General features: G+C 49.4%; 2 protein-coding genes across 4 annotated transcripts in view; both read left to right on the plus strand.

The window, feature by feature from the left end:
* Window positions 1–2,667, plus strand: part of LOC311314571 (uncharacterized protein) — a gene marked incomplete at its 5' end in the record, with an annotated part of 11,305 nt that extends 8,638 nt beyond the window's left edge. The window contains 3 exon segments of the mRNA XM_084444989.1: window positions 36–203; window positions 552–2,508; window positions 2,510–2,667. Of these exon segments, the coding sequence (XP_084301115.1) occupies window positions 36–203; window positions 552–2,508; window positions 2,510–2,633 (2,249 nt within the window). The 3' untranslated portion in view covers window positions 2,634–2,667.
* A 31-nt stretch (window positions 2,668–2,698) lies between these two features.
* Window positions 2,699–17,154, plus strand: tars2 (threonyl-tRNA synthetase 2, mitochondrial). Of its 3 annotated transcripts, none has more exons than XM_084444991.1 (18): window positions 2,699–3,034; window positions 7,817–7,998; window positions 8,413–8,527; window positions 9,449–9,567; window positions 9,884–9,992; window positions 10,692–10,756; window positions 10,854–10,932; window positions 11,589–11,726; window positions 11,837–11,935; window positions 12,173–12,342; window positions 12,739–12,901; window positions 13,513–13,650; window positions 14,390–14,467; window positions 14,616–14,716; window positions 14,898–14,999; window positions 16,358–16,430; window positions 16,585–16,699; window positions 16,960–17,154. In XM_084444991.1, the coding sequence occupies exons 2-18, from the start codon at window positions 7,847–7,849 to the stop codon at window positions 17,100–17,102; spliced, it is 1,959 nt and encodes a 652-aa protein (XP_084301117.1). In that variant the 5' UTR covers window positions 2,699–3,034; window positions 7,817–7,846; the 3' UTR covers window positions 17,103–17,154. The 3 variants fall into 3 exon arrangements, 2 of the variants coding, with proteins under 2 accessions (XP_084301117.1, XP_084301116.1); XM_084444990.1 differs by lacking the exon at window positions 2,699–3,034 and adding an exon at window positions 7,223–7,326; XR_014630642.1 differs by lacking the exons at window positions 2,699–3,034; window positions 16,960–17,154 and adding an exon at window positions 7,223–7,326 and having other exon boundaries at window positions 16,303–16,430; window positions 16,585–16,658.
* The last annotated feature ends 7,350 nt before the right edge of the window (window positions 17,155–24,504 follow it).

The raw sequence follows: 24,504 nt of genomic DNA on the forward strand, positions 1-24,504 counted from the left end.
TTTGACTATCTGTCTCCTTTCTCGTTCCCTCCCAGCAGTCAGCCCGTTGTCCCGTCCCTCCCCCGGAACCCCCACCACCCCATCTGGCCAATCGTCTTCCAACAAATCTGCCCCGACCAGTCCGGCCCTGGCCAGCATCCTGTCTCGTGTTGACATGACCCCTGAAAGCATACTTAACGTTCTGTCCAAGACAAACACGCAGGGTGAGAGAAGTGTATACACTCACCCGCACGCACACACACTTTCACCCGCGCGCACACACTCTCACCCGCGCACATACACACACACACACACGGTAAAAGTAGTTTGACACACGAGCCAGATATTTGGCTGGTCATACACACAGTTGAGTGGACATACCTGTAGATGGTTTGACATGCAGCTGCTGAGATCACCAGGCTCCTGGTTTCAGGATAGGGAGTGCCAGGATATTTATACATTACTGTTATCTGTTGTAATTCTCTCCCATATCTCTCTCTCTCTTCCTTTATTTTCTCCCTGTTTCTCTCGGTCTCTACACCCCCCCCCCCCCCCCCCCCCCCTCTTCCCAGGTCTGTCCTCTCTGTTACAAAGTGTAACCGGGAACTCCTCCTCCACGCCCCTCACCCGCGCCTCCCCAGAATCCTCGGCGGCTAAGGGTCCCCCCACCCCCACCACCCCCAAGACCAAGCCCCCTCTGGGCAACAGCCTGAAACGAGACACGGGCCGAACGAGGGACTGGGAGAAAGAGAGAGAGTCTTCCCCTCCCCCTCCTCCCGCGCCCCCCTCGGCTCCACCCATCTCCCCCCCCAGCCTGGAGTCCAAGATCAACAGCTTCCTCCAGGGGAACCCGGGCTTCAGCCTGGGCCTGGGCGACAACAGCCCCCTGCTGGGGGGCGACGGGGTGGACGGCACCCCGGTGAGAGACGAGACGGGCGGCACTCCCACCCAGGACGAGATCATGGACACGCCGGGGGGGGGGGAACCGGTCGGTCACAGCCTGTCCCCCACGGCCTACCGCAGCGACCCCTGGGACGCCGTCATCCACCCGGCGGGCGGCGGTGGCGACGTTAACTTCCTGCCCTCGCCTTCCTCGTCCCGAGGCCAGGGCTACGGAGGCGGGAAGAAGGCGGCGCCAGCGGGGAAAGGCGCGGCGAAGACGAAGGAGGACGAGGCCGCGAAGACGAGGAAGCCATCGGGAGGCTCCTCCTCCTCCGCCGTCTCCCACTCCGAGATGAAGGCCGCCGTTAAGAAAGATGGACAGGGCGGCCAGGGGAAGGGCCACGGGAGCGACAGAGCTCCCGGGGAGAGGAGGGCGTCCGCGGGCTCGCGCAAGGCCAGCGTCGGCTCCGAGGACGGCGGGCCGAAGGGGAGGGGACGAGAGGGGGCTTCCCCGGGCGGGGAGGGGGGCGGGGGAGGGGGGGGGGAGGGGCAGTTCCACCGCATCGAGACCCTGGTCTCCCCCTGCACGGAAGGGGCCCCCATCCAGACGCTGGGCTACTCCAACCGGCCGACGCCCGGCGAGCGCATCCAGACGGTGGAGAGCATCCGTGTGATTGGCCGAGGCCTGCGGCGCGGCGGCGGCGGGGCTGGCGGCCGGCCGGGGGGCGGGATGTGGTACGAGGAGGGGGGCTATCTCGAGGCGCAGCCGCCGTCCCCCTCGCACCCCCACGGGGTCGCCCCTCCGCCCCTCGGCGCCGTCCCGGGGGGCCCCGACGAGATGGCTCCGCCGATGCCCCCCCCACCTCCTCCTCCTCCCCACCTCCACCCGCCCCATCCTCACCCCCTCCACGGCCATCCTCACCAGCACCCTCTCCAGCCCCCGGCCCAGTTCCAAATGCCCTACCACGGGGAGAGCTCCCAGACCCCCCCTCCACACCTCCACCAGCACCCCCCTCCCCCTGGCCCCTTCTTCAGCTCCCCTCCTCCCCCAATCCCTCGCCCCCCTCCTCCTCCCATGCCGCAGGCCCCTCTCCAGCCCCGCAGCTTCCCAGGCCCCCCCTCCGCTGTCATGGTGGGCGGGGTTTTAGTCCCTATAGACCGGCCACTGCCCCTCCCTCCTCCGATTCGACCAGACGCTGGTGTCGGGGGTCCCAGGGGCGGTAAAGGCGCCCCCCCCCCACTCATGTCCTCCTTACTTGGGGAGCCCCCTAAGCTTCCCCGCCCGGGCACTGTCAAAGAGCATTTTGCCCCCCGTCATGCGCCCCCCCTCCACCGCCCCGGCACCCCCGGGGCCCCCCCTCCCTTACTGGGCAGAGTGAAGGACGGCCTCCACCCTCCGTCCCCTACAGCCTCCTCCACCCCCACCCCTCCCTCCCCCTCCGGCGACCCCGCCCCTCCTCACTCCTCCGCCCCTGCGCTCCAGAGGCCCCCCACTAGCCCCCCGGCTCTGCCCCGAAACGCTAACCCCCACCCGCGCCGCCCCTCCCCCCCCGTCGCCCTCCTGCGCCTGCCTAACCCCTCCCCTCGCCCGCCCATTCTGTCCGTCCCCATCCCCCAGAGAGCCCTGCTCGGAGCTCGGGCCCCCCCCCCCCCACCTCAACCGAGACTCCCACGCCTTCCGTGGGGGCAAGCGACCCGGCCCCCCTTTCAGAGGGGGGCAAGGAGGTCCCTTCCACCCCCCCAAAAGACCCTTCCTACCCCCGCGCTACTGAAGAGTCAGCCCACGCGGCAAGCTGAATGAAAAAGTGTAAGCCACACCCCCCTTGCCAACACAGGGCAAGCGTGTTGTGCACTTCTGGTCTGAACCCAGCTAATCCTCCCAGTTCCCTCCCAACCTCGTCCTTCACATCTCATTTAGCTCAGCGTAAACCCTCGCGCAAACTAGCAAGTAATCTAACAACTCTACAGTGTAGTATAGTACAGTACGGTATAGTACCAGCCCATCAGCTAAGCTGTGTACACAGCACAGTGTTATGGGTAACCAAGCCCACGACTGGCTCCGCCCCTTCGCCACCCAGGAGGATGAGTGGGAGGGCCAGAGAGAGGCGCGTACGCAGGGATGAACTCGGAGGAAGACGACGTGCAAAAAGTCTGAGTAGAGAAGAAGCACCAGGTGGTTATTCTATTTCAGATCCTCTCTACTTCCTGTGTTGTGTGATGTAAGATGTCTGATTTTGAAACTCTGAGAAAAGAGAGAGTATATATATGAGAGAGAGAGAGAGAGAGAGAGAGAGAGAGAGAGAGAGAGATTGGGGGAGGGGCGGGGGGGTGATTTCATGAGTGGTGATGTAGTCGAAGATCAAAGTTTATTGAATAACCCTAACCCTAAGTGTGTGGTTGTGTGTTGTGTGTCCTAAATACAACCATTTTGTTCTCAGTAGGTATGGGCTCTCCAAAGAAGTTTTGACGTCGAATAATCAGTTTGCTGTTCTTGGTTGTTTTTTTGTTTTTTTTAAAGTACACCCCACTCATATCTCCAGATTGTATCATATTGTAGATGGTAACTTTCTTCTTCCTCTTCTACTAGACCTTTCCACACTTAAGTCTTTCTTCATGTATATTCTAAACTGTACCTGAAATCTGTATCTGAAACCTGAAACCTTTCTAGTTTGTGTAAGAGGACTATGATCATGTCTCACTCGCTCTGTTTCACTAAGTGACGCGTGGAGCAAACCCTCTCTCCCCAGCTGTAACATAGTGAAGATCCCGTCGTGTACCGATACATAAAGTGAGAGACTTGAGGTCAAAATGAGTCATGAAGATGCTCATTAGTGGAGTGGAGGGGGGAGGGGGGGGGGTCCTAGCTAAATAGGTTTGACCTTTGAACCTCTCTAGACCTCTCTACCTTGTACTGACTTGAATAAAATCCAGAGTATCAACTTGACGGGGAGGGTACTTTTCTTTGAAGCTGTCACTGTCATGGATATATACCGCAGATCGGGCCTGTTGACCCAGAGAATCCATGTCATTAATTTCTCACCTGTTTCCAGGGGAGAAACTCAAATCCTGAAATGTCATTTCTAACAAACGACTGCTTTGTTATTTTTGGACTGCAGTGTTCAGTTTTTGTTTGTTTGTTTAGTTTTGTTTTGGCTGTAACGTAATCTCGGATACAGTAGCTAGTAGTGTTCGTTATTCCACACGCTGCCTCTAATCACTTATTTTGCTGTGGGGACAGTAGAGGGGGGTGGAGGCTGGCTTCTGCTGCATGCATGTTCACGCCCGGCATCCCTTCTGTTCATTCTCAAAGATTATTTTTTTAACCATTGCTCATGCTTCTGTCGATCTTGCCCCTCACACGCTTTTGTGGATTTGTCCAGAAACCACCCCTAGGCACTTTATACGGATCTGAACACTTGTATAGGTATAAGCACCGTGAGAATTTACTCATTTTGCCCTCTGATCGGAATCAAATGATATCCATATTGCTTATACCTGTCCAAGCCTTTATGATCTACTGAAGTGTTCAGGGTTAGAGACATGGTACCATGGGCCTGAGAGACTACTGCTACTACTGTTACATTGTCTCGGGCTGTGTATCTCCTGCATCTACACTCATGCTAAATATCACCAATGAAGTAGCCATGAGAAGAGTGTCCCTTGTACCTGTGCATTGAAGGGAGTGAGAAATCAATGTTATTTAGAAAATGTGACCATCTCAGTATGATGTTTATCTGGGGTGTTGTGCTGAATCATTGATGCAGATCTGCTTCATCTAGTCACTGTACAACAATGTATCCTGTGATCTCGTGTGCTGCCTCTTGAACTGTCACTGCTAACTAGTTAACAACTCGATCAGTTAGATATACGCATGTTCCACTGCTGTAAAGGTGAATCCAAACTTTGTAGACTACCAACCTACTCTCCCTCTACTCAACTTTCATTTGACAGTCAGCGACACATGGATGGATGTATTAAGAGGAGTGTCTGTAAATAATCTTTCCGTTACCTGTACTCTTGAGCTCCCAAGAGAAGTTTGTTTGAATACTTTGGGGGTGAAAATGCTTATGATGTGAGGAAACCGATGGTGTGTATTGTTTTGTTTTCTCTCTTGATTAGATGCATTGCATTATTATTGTTGTTGCTGTCATCAACGATGCTTTATCACTGATCTTTGAGTGTCCAGTCCTTTCAGGTGCTCAAACTCTCCTCTCTCTTTAGTCGAGTAAATTGTCTACCTCACACAGTCACAACACTTCACAACGTCAGCATGTTTGTTCGTTTTGTTTTGTTTTGTTTTTGCAAAGACTGATGTCCAGATATAGTATGGCTGACTCACATACTGTAGTTCAGAGTCCTATATTCTTTACTCGGGGTGCTTCTCCCACAGGACGCACGTTTTCTGTACACTTGTCATCGCATACATGAATATCGCATTTTCCTCCTTCCTTACCCCTTCAGTGTGCACATTCTCACGTGCCCCGACATATGAATGTACACTTGTTATTGCATACAGTACACAAAGATCATGTTTCTTGATTCAATTCTCTTTCCTTAGCCCTTAAGCGTTCACATTCCCACTTGCCCCAGCATATGAAAGAATAGGATTGACTGTAATAGCACATGTGAGGGAGCGCGCACATGCTCATTGGGGCGGAGGAGGGGTGGGGGGTGGGATGTAGGGATTTTTTCTCACGTCTTCCACCCTTTTGAGTTAAGATTGTTGATGTAGTTAAATTATCGACTGTTGGATGACTCATACAAAATAGGTTAAGAACATATTGTTTTTGTTTATTGAGGAACTAACCTATCAGCACATTGTTGTAGCAACACGAGACCATACCGAAGCACAAACACGTGACCTTTTCCTGACCTCAGGGTATCCATGTATGCATTGGCACAGAAAGAGAGGGCCATACTATCCAGATGTCTGTGGCAGGGAACATTCATTCTTGCACAGAACTGTTCTTTATTCAATAGAGCCCACGCAGTCTACTGTTTACAACCATAACCTCTCTGCAAATGAATACTATTCACATAGGCAGCAGCCTCTCCAGCAGTACCCTGCCAGTCCCAAGATTCAGTGCTATGACAATTTTTCACAGGTGTAGACCTGTATGGCAATTGACAAACGCTACAAACACAGGGGTGCATCTGACTATTACTGAGTAGTATTTTATTGATTATAGAAGACTATTCAGTAATGGCTATTGCTATAGTGGTGTGGATGCAGGATATGGAGAGTTGGAGCCACGTTTGACTATTGAGATGCACCCCTCTACAAATCGACAATATGGATGTATTTTTGTGACTGGGTGTTAGATGTGCTTTTTGTATGGCTAATGACCTAATTTAAATGCGTACCAGACACCTAGGTTGAGCCTATGGATACACTCTAGCGCCCCCAAGTGGTCATTCAATAGTAGTGAATCTAGACCTGCGTCACACAGGCTGCGAAATCCCTAAATTAATAACCACATAGTTGTCTTTTGTATGAAAATATCGTTAGGACTTACTGTCGATTCGTTTTTAGTTAAATTGTATTTAGCTGTACGAGAACAGTCTTCGCTGAATAGAAAATGGACTGGCAGTGCACTCATTTTAGCCTATATTTGAACAACTGCGTAGTATTTGCTCAAGTTCGCGCCTTGAAAATTAATTTGCAAATGAAGCAAGTTTTACCAATACCAATTGCCTCACAATTTAAAGCTGAACAAACAAGTTAAATAGCCTACAACATGTATTTCATACTCCTTCATAAGTCAGTTTCTGTTCTAAAAGAACGACCCGTCCCGTATACTTCAGGTTTAATATAAGAAATGTCAGGGCTTCATTACAATAACGAAGCTGTCAGATTCGTCGTTGCCCACGGTTGTCCTGTATCACTTTGGCCTAGGCTAAAGTGCAAGGGATGCTTGTTGTGTAGGATTCACTGGTTGGCAAGCGTGGCTGCATCATTTTTAGGCGCTGTATGTTTTCAGTGATCTGATCTAATTGGGATGGGCATATGCTGCGCTAGTCTATGCACATTTAGCTACGGTGTTTAGGTTAAAACTATCGAATGATGTAGATGTCTAAAACACTGTCGTCGTCTTTTATTTTATTTTTTTACAGTTAATTGTAAGGTATGTTTCAGCGTTTGTATCTCAATCTGGCCCATCCACAACATGTTAGGATTAGTGAGCGCATATTTGTATGTCGACGCGTATGAGCGGGCGCATTCTAATGCGTCACAAGACTCCGCCCTCTTACTATTTTGCCCAATCAAATCTCCCGTTGACTTACTTCATTCTTCCGGTGTTATGGCCGCATGCAGTGTAGGGGACGACCGACTGTAAAATGTTGTGATCGAGGAGTCAGACATATATAGGTGGATTAAGGATGGTGGTTGCAGTGTTCTTACGTTTGCCCGCCTGTCAAACCTCCGCACACGCGGCGCTGCGCTTTTTCAGGCGTTATAGCAAGGTGTGGTTATCAAAACTAGTTTCTCTGTTATGAAATCAGACTGGCTGTTAGACAGTGGCTTACAGTAACAGTTAGCTAGACAAGAGACTAGCCACCTAGCTTTCCAAAAGAGTAGTGTAGCATCCAGGTCTGTATAGAAACCATAGCATGGTGTTGATCATTTCAGCCAATGGTGGTGCTGTTGACACCTGTCAGTATAGCTCTGCCAGTAGCATTTACTGTTTCATATGCTTATATAGGGTTATTTGCATCATGCATGTACTCTTGGTGGTGTGACCTGAATTAGGATCCTGGGTGAGCGTACTAGCTAGCAAGGTGGGGCATATCACTCCCAATATTGGAATTGATGTACTTGGGTGGTCTCCTCTCTTCTCTGTCTCTCTGTTTGTGTGTGTATTATACATGTCTAATTACAATTGTATAAGAATGTCAAATTCTCACTGACCCCTCGTCTAATCCCCCTCACCTCCCCTCTCTCCTCCGGTTACAGGTGAGCTCCGGCCTGTCTGAGCGCGTGCGAATGTTCGTGGCTCTCCAAGAGAAGTATGCCGATAGGAGGAGAAGCAGCAGAGCAGATCCAGGGCAGACCCTCAGAATCCAATTGGCTGATGGCAGGACAGTGAAGGGTACAGCAGGGGTCACCACGCCTCTCCACATCGCCCAGAATGCACGGTAACTCCTGGTTGAATCTCTGGTTGAATCTACATCACCAAATGATTCCCGAGCGCGGCACCGCTGCTGCTCACCGCTCCCCCAGGGGATGGGTCAAATGCGGAGAACAAATTTCACACACAGGTGTTTGACAATCAGTGGAGCTTAGTCTTAGCTTAGTCATCGTGACCTTTCTCCTCACCTCCAGCGCATAATGTATTGAAGGGGAAGACACTGGCATTCTGTTATTCATCTGTAGAGTGATTGTGAGGTTATATCATTGATATCTGTGGGAAGGTAACATGCATACTGACCATGTTCAAACAGGGCCTGGGAGGTGAGAATGCTGTTGATCATGCTGGTGATAGAGTAGGGGTGATCCAGTCTGTGGTTGTAGTGTTCCATGCAGTAGCTCTCTCCTGTCTCCCTCTGCAGGCTGAAAGGAGCACTGGCGAGCAGGGTGAACGGTGAGCTGTGGGAGCTGTTACGCCCCCTAGAGGACGACTGTGAACTACAGCTGCTGGGCTTCGACACTGTGGAGGGCAAGCAGGTATCTGTCCACACAAGAGCCACCTGAGATGCTGTCTGCGTTCCAAATCACTCACTTCTAATATGCCCCAAAAAATAATTTAGTATGTCCCAATACATAATGCGCCAAAAATACCAGGATGACCTACTGCAAAATGCGACCGGATTTAGTATGCAAGCCAGCATGGCTATTCTGACCCACAATCCTCTGCGCAGAGGAACATTTGTCACATCCACTGAGCTGCTGAGATCACAGATGGATGATGGTGCGTTGACAGGGCAATTATGATGTGGTCGCATAACATGAGTGTTTCTATCTGTATGGTATCATTATTAATTTATCACTTGTCAAAAGGAAATGCCAACAAACTGCTTATGCCAGCCAGCTCTGTGTTCCTAAATAAATGTTAAGGTTGTTGGATGCGTTATTTGACTTCCTGACGCCATCCAGGAGTGGCGGTCCCAGTTGAATAGCTTCAGATGAATGAACAAGTTCAGTTTTCCTTTTATGTAACCGAAGAGGGACAGATTTACTTGGATAAAGTTATTTGGATAAACCAACTACATATTGGGAATCTACATGGTTACTTTCTCACCTGAAAAAAAAAGAAAAGCAACATTAACCATTGAGAGACAGAACTACAACAGCTTTTAGCCTGCTTTAAAAATCCCCACCATCACTGCCGACTGGTGAGAAATACATTCTGTGATACTTATCTTTAAGTAGGCTAGTAGGTCCCATTTGTATGCATACTCCATGCAAAGTATGTACTTTTATAAGGGCAGCTGTAGTACATACTAATAGTAAAAAATCGAAGTATACGATTCGGAACGCTGTCACTTCCTTGTTCTGTGGTCTGCTGTAAACCAGTGGAGGTTGTTCTGATATTAACAGTGCAATGGCGGCTCCCCCCCTCCCTTCTATCCCCCCCCCGCCCTTCAGGCGGCGTGGAGGACCGGAGCATGTGTCCTGGGCGGGGTGTTGGAGGGTTTGGGGGCGGAGCTATGCAGAGAAGGCGTGTCCGAGTCGGGGCTCTATTGTGACCACCTGCTGGAGAACAGGTGAGGGACCTCGTGTGTGTGTGTGTCCATGGTCCAGTCCCTTTCCAACCCCCACCCGAAACACTGGATGAATTGACCTGAAAATGGGGAAGCAATATGATGACAAGTTCTCACTAGCCTTTTTAAGACCAGCGAACTTTTGATCTCAATCCACTCAGTTCTATATCTAGGGATGGATGCTATGAGTGGATCAGTCTATAACATGCTCTATCTCTGAGCCAGCTGTCTGTTCCTCATAACCCCTCTCTCTTTCCCTCACACCCTCACTCTTACCCTGTCACTCATCCTCGGGAACCCTGCGTGGCCCCGCCCCTAGCGCCCTATGTCTGAGCGATGTGGAGCAGAGGTGTCAGGAAGCCGCTTCCCTCAGACTTCCCCTCTCCAGACTGGAGCTCAACGTACAGGAAGTCCGAGAACTCTTCCAGGTCAGATGTCACCTTGCTCTGTTTATCTGTGACGTCACTGGCTTTGTTCATCTATTTGCGCCAGATCTTCCTCCCGACCCCTAGCACTTAGCTTTTTTTTTTTTTAGTTGTTGTGTTATGAGCTAAATTTGAAAAGTCACAACAAAATGCAGTTCTGATTACATTTCATAGACGTTCCACCGTCCAATAGATTACGCTTGTGACCCAGAATAGGACAGGCTAGAATAGGAGTATGCTGTGGCTCCAAGCCTGTTGCTGCATGTCTAATTGAATGTTTACATGTTGCCATTCGTAATAGCTTGTGATATGCCTCACCAGCGAGGTATGTGAAGTGGAAGGCGTATCTGTCAAACACTATTATTTTAGTGGGTCCCTTCCTTTGCCTCCTTTGGCTATGGGTCTTTATTGGTTAGATGGATGATATATTGTGTGTGTGCGTGCGTGTGTGTTTTTCAGATTCAAATCTTTATTTGTCATACAGAGTACAAATGTTGCTGCCAGCTCTGTGTCAAAGTCAACTTTATTTATATAGCACTGTTCATACAAACACATGTAGCACACAGAGATAGGTTACACGTACACAATTTACAAATTACACATCTATACAATACAAGATAAAATGTGTGCGCGTGTGTGTGTGTGTGTGTGTGTGTGTGTGTGTGTGTGTGTAAATCTAAATTGACTGTTTCCTGTGTTTAGGATTCTAAGCTGAGACTCCAGCTGATTGAGGAGCAGATAAATGGTCCTACGGTCACAGTGTACAGGTGTGTGACTCACACACAGACACCCCCTCTTTCAAAACGATCCTACTAATCAAACACACACACACTCATTCACTCCTTCCTGCTCTTCATGTCTCAGGTGTGGTGACAGCATAGGAGTCTGCAGTGACCCTCTCCTCCCTCACACTGGGCTTCTCAAAGTCTTCAATATGCTCCAGGTGCGTGCGTCCGTGCATGTGTCTGTGTGTGTCTGTATGTTTGTGTGTGTGTGACAGACAGTGAGTGTGTGTGTCAGTGTCATTTGTCTCCTCTCCTAACCCATGATATGAAAATTCCCATGGGTGCGAAACTGTATCAAAATCAGTTGATTACCTACCCAGTACTGTATGTGTGTCCCTGTGTATTTGACTAGTCCTTTGCCAGACAATTTCCAGTTCTCCTTGGGGTCCTGCTGTTTGGTCTTTGGCTGATTTAGACTGTAAACAAACAAAGTTAACAGTTTAGCCTCAACCGTAATAAACCAACAAGCACGACCGTGGCTGAGGGCTAAGAGCTGTTTACATAGACCTCCCTCCGATACGGTCAACCGGACTGTTGGGGAATGGAATTTCCTCCCCCGACTGATACTGGGAGAGTCTAGGAATTTCCACAGGGCCGTGGCACTGGGCAGACTGGGGTAGCATGGAAACAGCAGCCGGAGCAGGAAGCCGCGTTGGTCAGGGTCCTCTTTTGGTCAGTCGCTGGTGAACGTACCGACACACACAGAGTGGAAACTCAAACATCCACCGCTGTCACTCTCTGACCCCACCTGCTCTTTCTCTTTTCTGTGTTTTTCTCTCTCTCTATCGTTGTTCCCCCGCTCCGTCTGGCCCAGGTGTCTCCGGTGACGATGGAAGGGGGCTCGGGTGTGATGCGCCTGATAGGCGTGGCCTTTCCAGGAGAGAGGGAGAGAGAGGAGTGGGAGAAGGAGCAGGAGGAGGCGCGGAAGAGAGATCACAGACGCATTGGCAAGGTGAGACCAGCTGGCGGAGGGGGATAGAGGAGGGAGAGAGTAAAGGGAGCGCGTCGCCTCCACCGTCACTCCCCTTACGGCGGCCATGTTGTGGTTTTATGTCTCCTCAGGACCAGGAGCTGTTCTTCTTCAACGACGTTAGTCCTGGTAGCTGCTTCTTTCTGCCCAAAGGAGCCCACATCTACAACACACTCACTGACTTCATAAAGGTACACACACACACACACACACACATTTTGTGATAACAGAATCCTCAGGACAGTCATGTTTTAATCAGCAGTCAGCAAATTATACCAATTACCTCAGTCACACCACCAATTAGTTCATGGTCACTGTCTGACCTCCATCTCGCTCTCAGTAACCTTTCCTTGACCTCTCTTCCTCCTTCCATCCTCTCTTCCCCTCTCTCCACCCTCACCGCATCCTTCCTTCCTGCTGTCTCTTAGACTGAGTATCGGAGGCGGGGCTTCAACGAGGTCGTGACCCCTACACTGTTCAGCACTGCATTGTGGGAGCGTTCTGGCCACTGGGAGCACTACAGCGAGAACATGTTCACAGTGACCTCAGAGAACTCGCAGACCTACGCCCTCAAACCCATGAACTGTCCCGCGCACTGGTGAGAAGTTAACACACACACACACACACACAGACACACACAAACACAGACACACACACACACACACACACACACACACACACAGACACACACAAACACAGACACACACACACATACAGACATACACACACACAGTTATACTTTCCAAACTCTTTGCACACTTTTTCTCTCATTTTCACCCACACACACACACACACACACACACACAGACATACACACACACACACACAGTTATACTTTCCAAACTCTTTGCACACTTTTTCTCTAATTTTCACCCTCACACACACACACACACACATACACACACACGCGCGCGCGCACACACACACACACACACACACACACACACACACACACACCCTCGTTCACCCTCTGACCCCTCTGTCCCGGGTCCAGTGTGATGTTCGAGCAGCGTGTGCGGTCTTGGCGGGAGCTGCCTCTGCGCTGGGCCGACTTTGGCGCGCTGCATCGCAACGAACTCTCCGGGGCGCTGAGCGGTCTGACCCGGGTTCGCAGGTTCTGTCAGGACGACGCGCACATTTTCTGCACACCAGAGCAGGTACATACACACACACACACACACACCCACCACGACAGGCCGAAAACAAAAAATCAAAAGCCTGCTGAAATTATACTATCGGGAGCCAGATAGTAAGTAGATACTGAATTGAATAGGTGTTCAAAGGGGGAAAAAAACCCTGACACTTTCCCCACGTCTCCCTCGGACGTCGTGCTGAATGGAGAGCTTTGTTCCGTCTATACCGTCCATCACCTGACTGCCTCGCCCTCCACCCTGCGTCGGGGCTGGAATGTCCCGGCCTCCAGGGCAGGCCAGGAGAAGAGTGTGATTGTGCTTGTTACTGGCCTCATTAACATCCAGACCAGAGGCAAGAATCACATGAGGATATTCCTGGGGCCGGGGGATTTGTTTTACCTAACTAACTCGATCAGCGCAGCGCTCAGGAATGCATTGTATCGCAACCACGTCAACTGACCCGCCCCGATCCTTCCGACGTTTAACTCCTTGCAGTTGGACAACAAGTGTGTGTTTATTTACTGTTCTTTTTAAATGCCTTCCCCTCTAATCCCCAACCTTTCTTCAAGCTCTCTTTCTCTCTGCTTTCTCCCTGTTCTCTGGTGGGCTGCCACCCTCTCTCTGTCCTCTGTCAGCTGGAGGGGGAGATGGGGTCCTGTTTGGACTTCGTGAGGAGAGTCTATCAGGTGTTTGGGTTCTCCTTCCACTGCCTCCTCTCTACGCGGCCCACGCCTTGCCTCGGAGAGCCAGGGCTGTGGGACACCGCTGAACAGGTACACACACACACACACACACACACACACACACACACACTAGGAATGCAGGACAGGGGTTGGTGGCAGAGTGGGCAACCCCGCTTAGGCCCAGCTGTGTCAATGTGTGTGTATAATCAGCCATCAACTACACACTATAAATCATTCCCGATGGAGAATTCCACAATAAATAAAATGAGTTGTGTAATGGAATCCACTTATCCAATGAGTGTTTATGTATAATATGTCTGATGACTCGGTCATGGCTGAAAGACTTGCTTGTTCCGTTTGTCGAGATATGCATGAAATAAGATGTGGAGACTAAAGGACGCCCTCCTAATTTAGCCCTAAGGACATCTAGACAGATTGAGTTGAGATTTAGTGGCTCTAATGTAATTTTCTACATTTATTCTAAATATAAACAAAACAAAAAATAAATATAATAAAAAATAAATAAAAAAAATCCCTGATGAAAAACATGTTTCTCTCTCTTTGTTTTCCTCTCTCTCTCTCTCTCTTTTCTCTCTCTCTCACACATCTTTCTCTCATCTCTCTTATCTCTCTCTCTCATCTCTTTCTCTTATATCTCTCTCTCTTATCTCTCTCTCTCGCATATCTCTCATCTCTTTCTCTCTCATCTCTCTCTCATCTCTCTCTCACACATCCCTTTCTCTCATCTCTCTCTCTCACACATCCCTTTCTCTCTTATCTCTCTCTCTCTCTCTTATCTCTCTCTCTCTCTCTCTCTCTCTCTGAGCAGCAGTTGGAGAGGAGTCTGCAGCAGTTTGGAGAGCGCTGGGAGCTTAACCCAGGAGACGGAGCCTTTTATGGGCCAAAGGTCAGGGCCGAGGGCTTGACGGAGACATCTGGGCAGCTGATTTGTCAGAAATCAATCATGGCCATTGGCTCAGAGTTCTCTAAATTTATCCCAGCTTTCATCACAGAGTGCCAACTGCTACTGACCTGGGGCCTCTTCCTGTTCCCAGATTGACATCCTAATAAAGGACGCCATTGGTCGACAGCACCAGTGTGCCACAATCCAACTGGACTTCCAGCTGCCTATTAGATTTGACCTCCAGTATGTTGGGTGAGTTTGTCACACAGATGAAGGGTGTATCCCCTAGTCACCAGTTTTACCAGTACATAAATGTTTTGTTAGTGCCTTGACTGAGTAAGATCAGTCCTGTACATGTAGCCACTGCTTACTGGTTCTACAGTGCAGTTTCTCTGCACTAGTTTTCTTCACAGTAGTGATGTGTCTCTCTCAGGGTGGATGGATTGACTCACAGACCAGTGATGGTACACAGAGCAGTGCTGGGATCTCTGGAGCGGATGATCGCGATCCTGGCGGAGAACTTTGGGGGGAAATGGTGAGACAGCAAGCCCACCAAGCACTAGCCAGCTTTCCATCTGTCCATCTGGGAAGAATTAAATGCAGTGATTTGAAAGTTCGCATAGGAAATAATATGTCAATCAAGGTGCTTTTCCATCAAACTGTCCAATGTCATAAAAAGCTGTGTGTGATGGGGTCATAAAAAAGCATTCTGTAGCATAAAGTTTGTAAAATAACTAACTCTACGATATTGGAAGTGTTTCCATCATTTGTCAAGTTCATTTACAAATTAGTGAGATCATATGAGCTTCTCTGTAAAGCAATATATTGTATGTGGGGTAGTGTGCTATTGTGGACATTTAGAACTATTTGTGGTGTCTACCATGAACCTGAAACATAGAGACCATAATTTCACTGATCGTTCCAGTGTTGAGCTAGCTGCAGGTTTATGCAGGCTCTCACTGGACTATAATGGAAGTCAATGGGGCGCCTGTAAATGCATTGGAAAAACTATGATAAAGTGGTTTTCCGAGACAGGAAGCACACGGTGTAATCTTACCAGTCTCAGTATGCTCTCCTGTGAAATGTATCGCAGTCAGAATGTTTTGACTTGTTTGTCATGGCTTGGACATGAGCATTCCCCTGGCGCTTGTCTTCACTGTTCCCACAGAGGACTATGTGCAAGTCATGCCAAACACCAAAAAATATTCGGATTGCGATACATTTCACAGGAGAGCGCATTGACACCCTGAGCTTCCCGTCTCAGAAAAGCACATTCATCATTTTCAACGCATTTACGGGCGGCCTATTGACTTCCATTATAGTCCAGTGAGAGCCTGCAGAAAAACCTCAGCTAGCTCAATACTGGACCATCAGTGAAATGATGGTCTCTATGTTTCAGGTTCATGGCAGGCAGACCACAAATAGGGCTTAATGTCCAAAATAGTGCACTACCCCTTTAACCGAGTTTAATAGAATCAAGTTGCTTTATCTTTATTGAATTCACCTCCTCCAGCTTTTATAATCGTCCTTAAACGAAGACGTGTAGGCTGCAGGCTCCTGATTCTGGCATTGCACTCTGCACGTTAAAAAAAACGCTTGATACTGTGCATGTGAATACATGCGTGAATGCAGTCGCATTTGCACAAAAAAAGAGTTGACCTGATCAACGTAGTGTCCCCTCTCATTAGATCTGCAATTTCATAAAAATCCCTCTATAATTAAACGCCTGTAAATTTCCTACCGTTCGCTTGTTGACATTCGCTTGTTGCCATCAGACATGGCGTCATGTTGATGTGTGTTGTTTTTTTTCTTGGCTCCTGACACTGACGACAAATCAGGCCATGCGGTGTCCCATTGTAAGCCGTCTACCTCTCCTGTCTCCTCGTCTCCCAGGCCCTTGTGGTTGTCTCCAGCGCAGGTCATGGTCGTCCCTGTAGGGGGCGACAGCGAGGCGTATGCTGAGGAGGTCAGTACTGATCAGACCTCACATCTCCCTCCGGGGCCCCCTCCCTGCTTCCCCGTTGGTGCCGTTGGTCCCCTGACCCTGGTGTTTTGGGGTGTCGCACTCACTGTTTGGGGTGCTGCTGAACTCTCACTCTGGGCTGCTCTCTTTCGTTAAGGTGGTCGGACAGTTCCGTGAGGCTGGCTTCATGGCTGACGTGGATGATGACCAGGGAGCCACCTTAAATAAAAAGATTCGCTCCGCACAGCTGGCTCAGTACAACTACATATTTGGTAAGAATTAATCGTTGGCTGTGCAACAGTACCACTGCTCCCACATCACTGCAATAGGCGCATTAACGGAGAGCTCTCACTCTCCATTCAAAATGGCGTGGCACTATAAAACACAGCTTGTTTTACAGATCAACTGCTCTTTGGCATTAATTTCCTGTGTGTGTGTGTGTGTCCGTGTGTGTCCGTGTGTGTCCGTGTGTCCGTGTGTGTGTCCGTGTGTGTGTGTCCGTGTGTGTCCGTGTCCGTGTGTCCGTGTCCAGTGGTGGGGGAGAAGGAGAGAGTTAGCGGGTCTGTGAGTGTGAGGACCAGAGCAGGGAAGCAGCTGGGGAGGAGGCCCACAGAGGAGGTTCTGAGGTCACTCACACAACTACGAGACATGAGGAGCAACCAGGAGGACTTCTGAACACACACACACAAATACACACTCAAGCAAGGATATGAATGGAGCAACTACTATTTGGTGATTGTATTATAAATTGCTATTTGGATTTCTTTTTGTAATAAAATAACTTTATTTAGAATGCTCGTCTCAATGTCTTATTACATAAGAATCTAATCTTGTGTCTTCTCACATTCATGGTCTTGCAGTCTTGTTTAAGGAGCACTATCACCTTTTCAGGCAACAGATTAGATTTTTAATACCCCTTAAATCAGCATGCCCTCCAGTTGGATGCTGTATTAGTGTCATGGATGACACAATGGAAAACTGATCACTCCTTTAAAAGACTGGAAGAAAGGGAGGACATGGAAGACTAGAGAGAAAGGTATTTTGACTAAAATAGGAGAAGGCGCTGTGTGTGTGTGTGTGTGCATGTGCGTGTGGTTAATAGAATCCGGAGAGGCAGAACAAAGGTCAAAAGGACTGAAGCTTTTCCTCCCTTTTAATTGGTCAAGGTCAGAGGTCAGGTTGAGCAAGCACGAACCAGACCGAGCAAAAGTGCCACTTCAGCAGCGCGTCTTAGATGAAGGCAGCGGTTTTTGAAGGCAGTGATTTAGTGAGCTAGTTCTATGAGTTCCTCTCAACAGGAACAGAGGAGAGGTGACGTGGATCTGGACACGAGCAAGGGTCAGTTGAGCGAGGCCACGCTGAATGTGCGACCTGATCAAATTACTTTTTTTTTCCACATAATTTGACTGGGGAAGTTCCGTGTATAACTCACAGTCTGAGCAGACAGGGCCCTCCGACATCTGGCCTCACTGATCATCCATCATGAAGTAGTCTTGGACTGAGGGAGGAATACCTCAAATTCTCTTAATTCTTCATCCTCTTTCTCCTTTGTTTTGAACTCTATCCTCTATCTCTCTCTGTCTCTTAGTCTTTCCCTGAAACATTTGTGTTTGGCCCGTGTTGTAGAGGCTGTTAGTCCCATAGTGGTGACATAGACCATTAGCAACAACCGACACAACCCAGAACCATTACTTTCTGATAACAATATCAAGACTCCTGTCTGGTCGCATTCCGCCCCCCGCTCGCTCTCCCTCCCTCTCTCTCTCCCTCTCTCTTTCTCTCCCTCTCTCTCTCTCCCTCTCTCTTCCCCCCTCCCCAACTCCCCATCTCTCTTTGCTACCCACACACAATGCAATCCTTCATACGACAGTTGGAGTCGCCCAGAGTTCATCGGAAATTATTTTTAGTGGGGGGGGGGGGGGGGTTGAGTTGGGGGCAAAGAGAGCGGGAGGCAGGCAGAGAAAGGAGAGAGAGGGACTACTTGCTGCTGTTAGCGAGAGACAATAACAATGAGAGCTGAGGGAGGTAAAGATGAGTATCTAGTGGCTTTCTGTAAGGTCAGGGATAGCCTCTTGGACTGGGTTCCTCATGGGAAAGGCTTGCCTGGTGGGAAAACTGAGGACACAGGGGCATTGGCCTGAGCCGTCATGTGGCAGTCCACAAAACGGGGGGAGGCACAACTTGTATGTTTTTTTTTCCTCTTCACATCCTATCTGTGGTGGCTTTTCCCAGAGGCAGCGGGTGACATTGACCCTCGGAGGAAGATAAACGTGCTCTCGGCTGCATTGTTTTTTCTGGTATCACTTGAGATCTTGTCAGAAGTCGGTGATTGACGGTTACCCTCCCAAAATAGTCACTAGTGTGCCTGGGCTGCCCTTCCCTTCCATCCCGTTATAAATAACCCCCTCTCTCTGCATGCGCGTGTGTGTTTGTGCGTGTGTGTGTGTGTGTGTGCGTGTGTGTGTGTGTGTGTGTGTGTGACTGCATTGCCAAGAAGGGCTTTAGAGAGTAAGCCACTGAAAACAATAACAGGAGATCTGTGAGACTGTGCCAAACAGCTACGGGGACCCAGCGGTCCAGAACCACTTTAGAACCAACACTACTAACACACACAAACAAACCCACAGGTGTGTGTGTGTGTGCTTGTGTGTTTGGATAGGGGCCAGTGAACTAACAGATATATTAATGGGTCATTTTACAGGTGTGTCAACCGTTAGGCAAACCTTTCCTGTGATCATGTCTGCAAACACATAGACACATACATACTTAGGCTATGCCTACGGTCGGGTTTCAAAATGGCCACTGAGCCAAACTCCAGTCTCTTTACATTTTTAAATTAATTCCTTATTGAGAAACTAAGACTGTTAAATATATTCCAAAGCCTAAGCCCACCCGCTCTGCTTACTTACACACTCGCTCTCTCTCTCTCTCCTATTCTCTCTCTACTGGGTCCAATAAACAAGCCCCAAACTCCAGCTCCATCCCAGTTCTCGATTTGGGAAAGTTTCTTGAGTTTTGAGAAAATGTGTTCGAGTTCGAGTTTGTGAAAAATGTGTATTTGATCTGGCTGCTATTTCTCCTAGTCAGACGGTCGCCGCTCTAATCCTCCTGTGTCCTGTTCGCACCTTTGAGTGCGCATGTTTGCTTAGATTTGGCCCTGATGGAGCCTCAGGTAATGGATGCGCCAACACACACACACACACACACACACAGCCCATGAAGATGCCAAGGGGGGCCAATTGAGGCTGACGCAAATGTACACGTGCACACAAACACAAGCACACGTACACACACACACACATATACACACATACAGTACCGGCCAGCTTAATACGGGCTTCGAGCCACACTAAAGTATGTCTGCTATGTTCAACACACAAAGCTGACCTGGATTCGTACTCTCATCGGGGAGAGAGAGATAGAGAGAGAGAGAAAGAGAGAGAGAGATTTGGAAGGACAGGAGGTGGAAAGAAAAAGAGGGATTTGAAAGAGGTCTGGAGAGTCTGTGCCTTTCCGATCTTGACACACTGCATGAAAGAGGCATGGCATTTATTATTCTACTAAATGTGGTGAAAGAAGACCAGCAGGGAGCCAGGGAAGCAGGGCTCAGGGGGAGGTCAGAGGTCGGGAAGTCTCTCAAACCAGGGAAGGAGATGGAGGTGGATAAACCTGCTCTCAGCCTTTTTACAAATATTTACAGTAGAGCACTCTCCACTCCCAGCAACTGTAAATTCGACGCTTTTATGAGAGAGAAAAAAAGAGGTTGATGGAGAGAGAGAGAGAGAGAGAGAGAAGGGCAGGCTAGCACCGGTTTTGAATTTGGTTTGCGCAAGTGTGTGCCAACCAGCCCGTGCGGAAAGCCCTCGTGTCTTGACATCCGATATTTTTCATGTCGCAGTCCAAATAACACACAGTGCTATAGGGGGGGAGCAGATTTATGAAGCAGGAGAAGTGTCCAGGGCGAGAGCAGACAAAATAACTATAACATTCACACACACACACACACACACACACACACACATTGCACCTGTAACTTTAACATTGAAGTCTGTCTAGTGTCCATGTAGCAGCCCACAGCCTCAGCGAGACACCCTGCCCACTCTGCTCTAGCTTGTGTTGCTTTTGGAAGTAAGTTGAGCGCTTGACCCTCATTCACTGACCTGCGCTTGTTTGGAGTTCCAGCCTCCTCCTGGGGAGGAAACCTGATCTCTGAGCTGTGTGATGGGACTAACTTGTACTGAGAGAGGGAGTAACTTCATACTGATATCTAGCTCGATATCTATAAGGAATTATTAAATGGTCATAATGAGGTGTTGAGTATGATCCTATCATAACTATGTTGGTTCCAGAGCAAGATCATCCTTAAGAGCTCATAATCTGCTTCATAACTGTGTGTGTGTGTGTGTGTGTGTGTGTGTGTGTGTGTGTGTGTGTGAGAGAGAGAGAGAGAGAGAGAGAGAACAGCGTGTGAGAGTATCTATTAGGAGTTGCGAGAGTTGAGAGAGAAGAACCAGCTGTGTGTGCTACGTGTGTGTGCGTGCGTGCGTGCGTGTGTGTGTGCGCGCGTGTGTTTGTGTGAAACACACTAAAGTGTATTAACAGGGAGCAGGTGGAGCGAGCGCCTCACCAAAACTGGGCTGCATATGTTCAGACTCCTGGTTTAATAGCATCACTTTATGAATGTGGCTCACCTTGCTATATAACCTGTAGTGTTTGGCATAAACAGGTTATAAACAGTTTATTACATCCTCTGTCAGTCTACCGACCAGGCTTTACTGTGCAACACAGAATCATACTGTACTATACGCACGCACACACACAGACCTTGCTGTTTATTGCTGTTGTGTAGACACGCATGGCCCAGTGGCTTTGCTGAATGGAAAACAATGAGGCCATCTTTGTGAGAATAATTGGAACAAGGTAATTGGAGGGGCTTTGTTAGCCAATTAGGATGCAGCTGGGGCGACCTGCTATGTCCTGTCCTAGTCTGGCTGGTGACCTCCCTGACCCCCTCAGCGGAACCCCGCCCCCCCCCCCCCCTCTCTCCCCCCGTAGACACCGCCCTCCTCTTCACACCCCTCCTCTAAAGCCCTTAACCCTCCACTTTCATCTCCTCTCCTTCCTCACCCGTCACTCATCCTCTGTAATCTCTCATCCAGTCACTCTACCTCCCTCCCAACTCTCCCTCAACCCCGCCCCCCACGCCCCGCCCCTACCTGACGAACCTGCTCCCCTCGACTCTGTCTTCAGACCTCTTTGAGGCCGGTCCAGAGTCTCTGGCTTTCTCTCCCTGCCATCTTTGCACTCTGTTAAGAGCACACACACACCTCCTTTGATCCCTCCGCCATACGATCACTGGAATGGAGCAAATATTGACTCCATCTGACCCAGACAGATCATCCTCCTCTCCCTGTAACGCTCCCTCTCTCTCTCTCTCTCTCTCTCTCTCACTCTCCCCTTGCCTCGCTCTCTCTCTTTCTCTCTCCTCCTCACCTTCTACCCTCATCTCTCTCTCTCTCTCTCTCTCTCTCTCTCTTTCTTCCTCCAGTATGAGTTCAGGTCATACTGGGGTGGTCTCTGTGGTGGGCGCGGCTCTGACAGCCCCGGGGGCCGCTACCACAACAACTCGGACTTCTGGGGCACCTTGACCTTGAGGTCACCAGGATCTGTGTTCATCATGACTTCTAGATTAAGATCCATTTCATTGGCCATGTATATGTATTCTATAACTGATACCCCACAGACCATACTAAAATAATTTAGCTCAGTACATTTCACGTACAGTATAGCGATGGAAATCTAGTAGACATAGGGGGAAGTAGCTGTCTTTTTGATAGACTGTAGCTTAAAAGCCTCAGCCTGGCCCTCCCAGCCGGCCCCGTCAGGCCTCATAAACACTCTGGCAGTGAAAAGGACCGGGGCACAAGGCCAAACTGCCCCTGGCCCCGGGGCCTGAGGCAGGGTGGGGCTGTGAGTGTTGGGCGAGGTGGAGTTCTGGGGTGGGGTGACTTTATCCTGCCCTGGAGGCGGAGCTACCCCCCGATCCACAGCGCTGTTACTCAGGGCAGCCAACCGAGACGAACAACAGATCTAACTGCTATCGACCTACACACACACACACACATTTCTCTTGTGTGTAGTGGTGAACGTGTGATACAATCAGGCTGGTAATCAAGGAGTCTGGTCGTGCATGTCTACAAGGCCTACGGTCTGGTTATTGCCCTGGAGATACTGGAGGGGGGGGGGGGCGTGAAGAGATGGGGGGGGGGGGGGTTAGGGGGGGTGGGATAAGAAGCTGGTCACGGCCCAGTGGAGGTCATGGCAATGACCCCGAGTTAATTACACACCCTGATAGACATGCTGCTTAGTACTGAGAGATAGTTTGAGATTGTCACTGAACGCACACGCATATAGCGCACACACACACACACACACACACTTTCCCTATTCTCTCTCTCTTTCTCTCTCTCTCATATAAGCTCATACACTCATGAATAGTCAAATACACATTCCCGAAACACTAGCCTGTGTGTTTCTGTGTTTATCCGGCGATGTCTAGCCTTGTCATTTTTAGAACATTAATATTTGATTCTGACAGATGAGATGGTAAGTCTTCTTTATAATGTGGTCCAAGCTTTAGTTGTCAGCTTAGACGGCACTTTGAAGTAACTGATCTCCATCACCATCTCTGTGCTACAGTCTGCTGTCCAAGAAAAGCAGACAGCCCTGGGCGTCCTAGTGCAGAGCCTATATGTTAGATCATAACCACAAACCTGCACCTCCTCCCTCCTTCCTTCCCTCCCACCCTCCCTCCCTCCTTTCCACTTGGTCTCTCTCTTCTTTTCTCCTCCTCCTTCCCCCTCTCAGCTCTACTGTTCCTCTTCTCTCCATTTACATCTCCAGATGGTCTTTTCCCATCCCACAGGTCATCTCAGCCCTCTCCCTCTCCCTCTATGCCTCTCTCTAGCTCGGTCTCTCTCTGCTGATTCCACCCCCACCCTCCGGAGTGTTTAGGCAGTAGTGTGCGCAAGTATGGTGGCCCACGGCAGTCACTCTGGAGCGCTTTTACAGTCTTATATCGGCTTTAGAAAAAACAATTATTGTCATTAGGCTCACCAGAATTTTCCACATCTGCTTCCGAGCACAACAGTCTTGCTCTCCTACACGCACGCGCGCGCGCATGCACGCACACGGCATACTCATACAGAACAACAAGTATCGCACACGCATAACTCTGAACTTTCTCACGCACAGATGCACACACAAACTGTGGGTAGCGCCACCAACTAAGCTATAATTAAGTGCTGAAAAACTCAGGGCCGCTTTCTCTTTCTTTTTTTTTCTGTTGCGCAATCCGATCCGATACAAGAATGCCATTGTACTAGCTTTTTCTGATCAGTCTAATGATCTGCACATTGTTGGTTACTGCTGCTGCGGTTGGCAGCTCTCGACAGCCCCTGAAACATAAGCCACGTTGTTGCACAACGGCAAATGTGAGATAAGCAACACACCAGTCTCATTATAGAACCCACAAAATCTTCAGACCATCCTCTCTGGATTGGATGATGTGTCTTTGGTGAAACATCATTAGTATGTGCACATCTGCTCTTTGATCTACACTGTTTTTATTTTATTTTATGATTTAAAATGTCATTTTCATCCATGGTACTGGCATAACTCTTCCCAGTCCCCGAGAGGAGAAGACACCATGGGTTCTGTGAGTGATGAAGACTCTATAGGCCACATCAGAGAAAGGGAGTGACTCTGGACCAGGCGCGCGTGTGTGCGTGCGTGTTAGAGAGTGTGTGAGAGAGAGAGGGTGTGTATCAGGTACAGATAAAAAGTCAGAGATAGACGTAGACAGACAGAGAGCGAGAGAAAGTTAATCTGTCCATTCTGTATCTTTTTTTTTCTCTCCCCCGGCTGCTGAACGTCACACCAGTTTATAACAAGGACAACAAAGTTGTCGGATGTAGTAGGCAATGACAGAGGGAAAAAAGGACATTCCCCTCTCCAAATTCAAGGAGAGTGAGTGTGACAGATCAGGGGGGGGGGGCAGGGAGAGAGCTAGAGAGCG

This window comes from Borostomias antarcticus (genome assembly GCF_949987555.1).
Source record: "Borostomias antarcticus genome assembly, chromosome: 10".
Classification (NCBI taxonomy): domain Eukaryota; kingdom Metazoa; phylum Chordata; class Actinopteri; order Stomiiformes; family Stomiidae; genus Borostomias; species Borostomias antarcticus.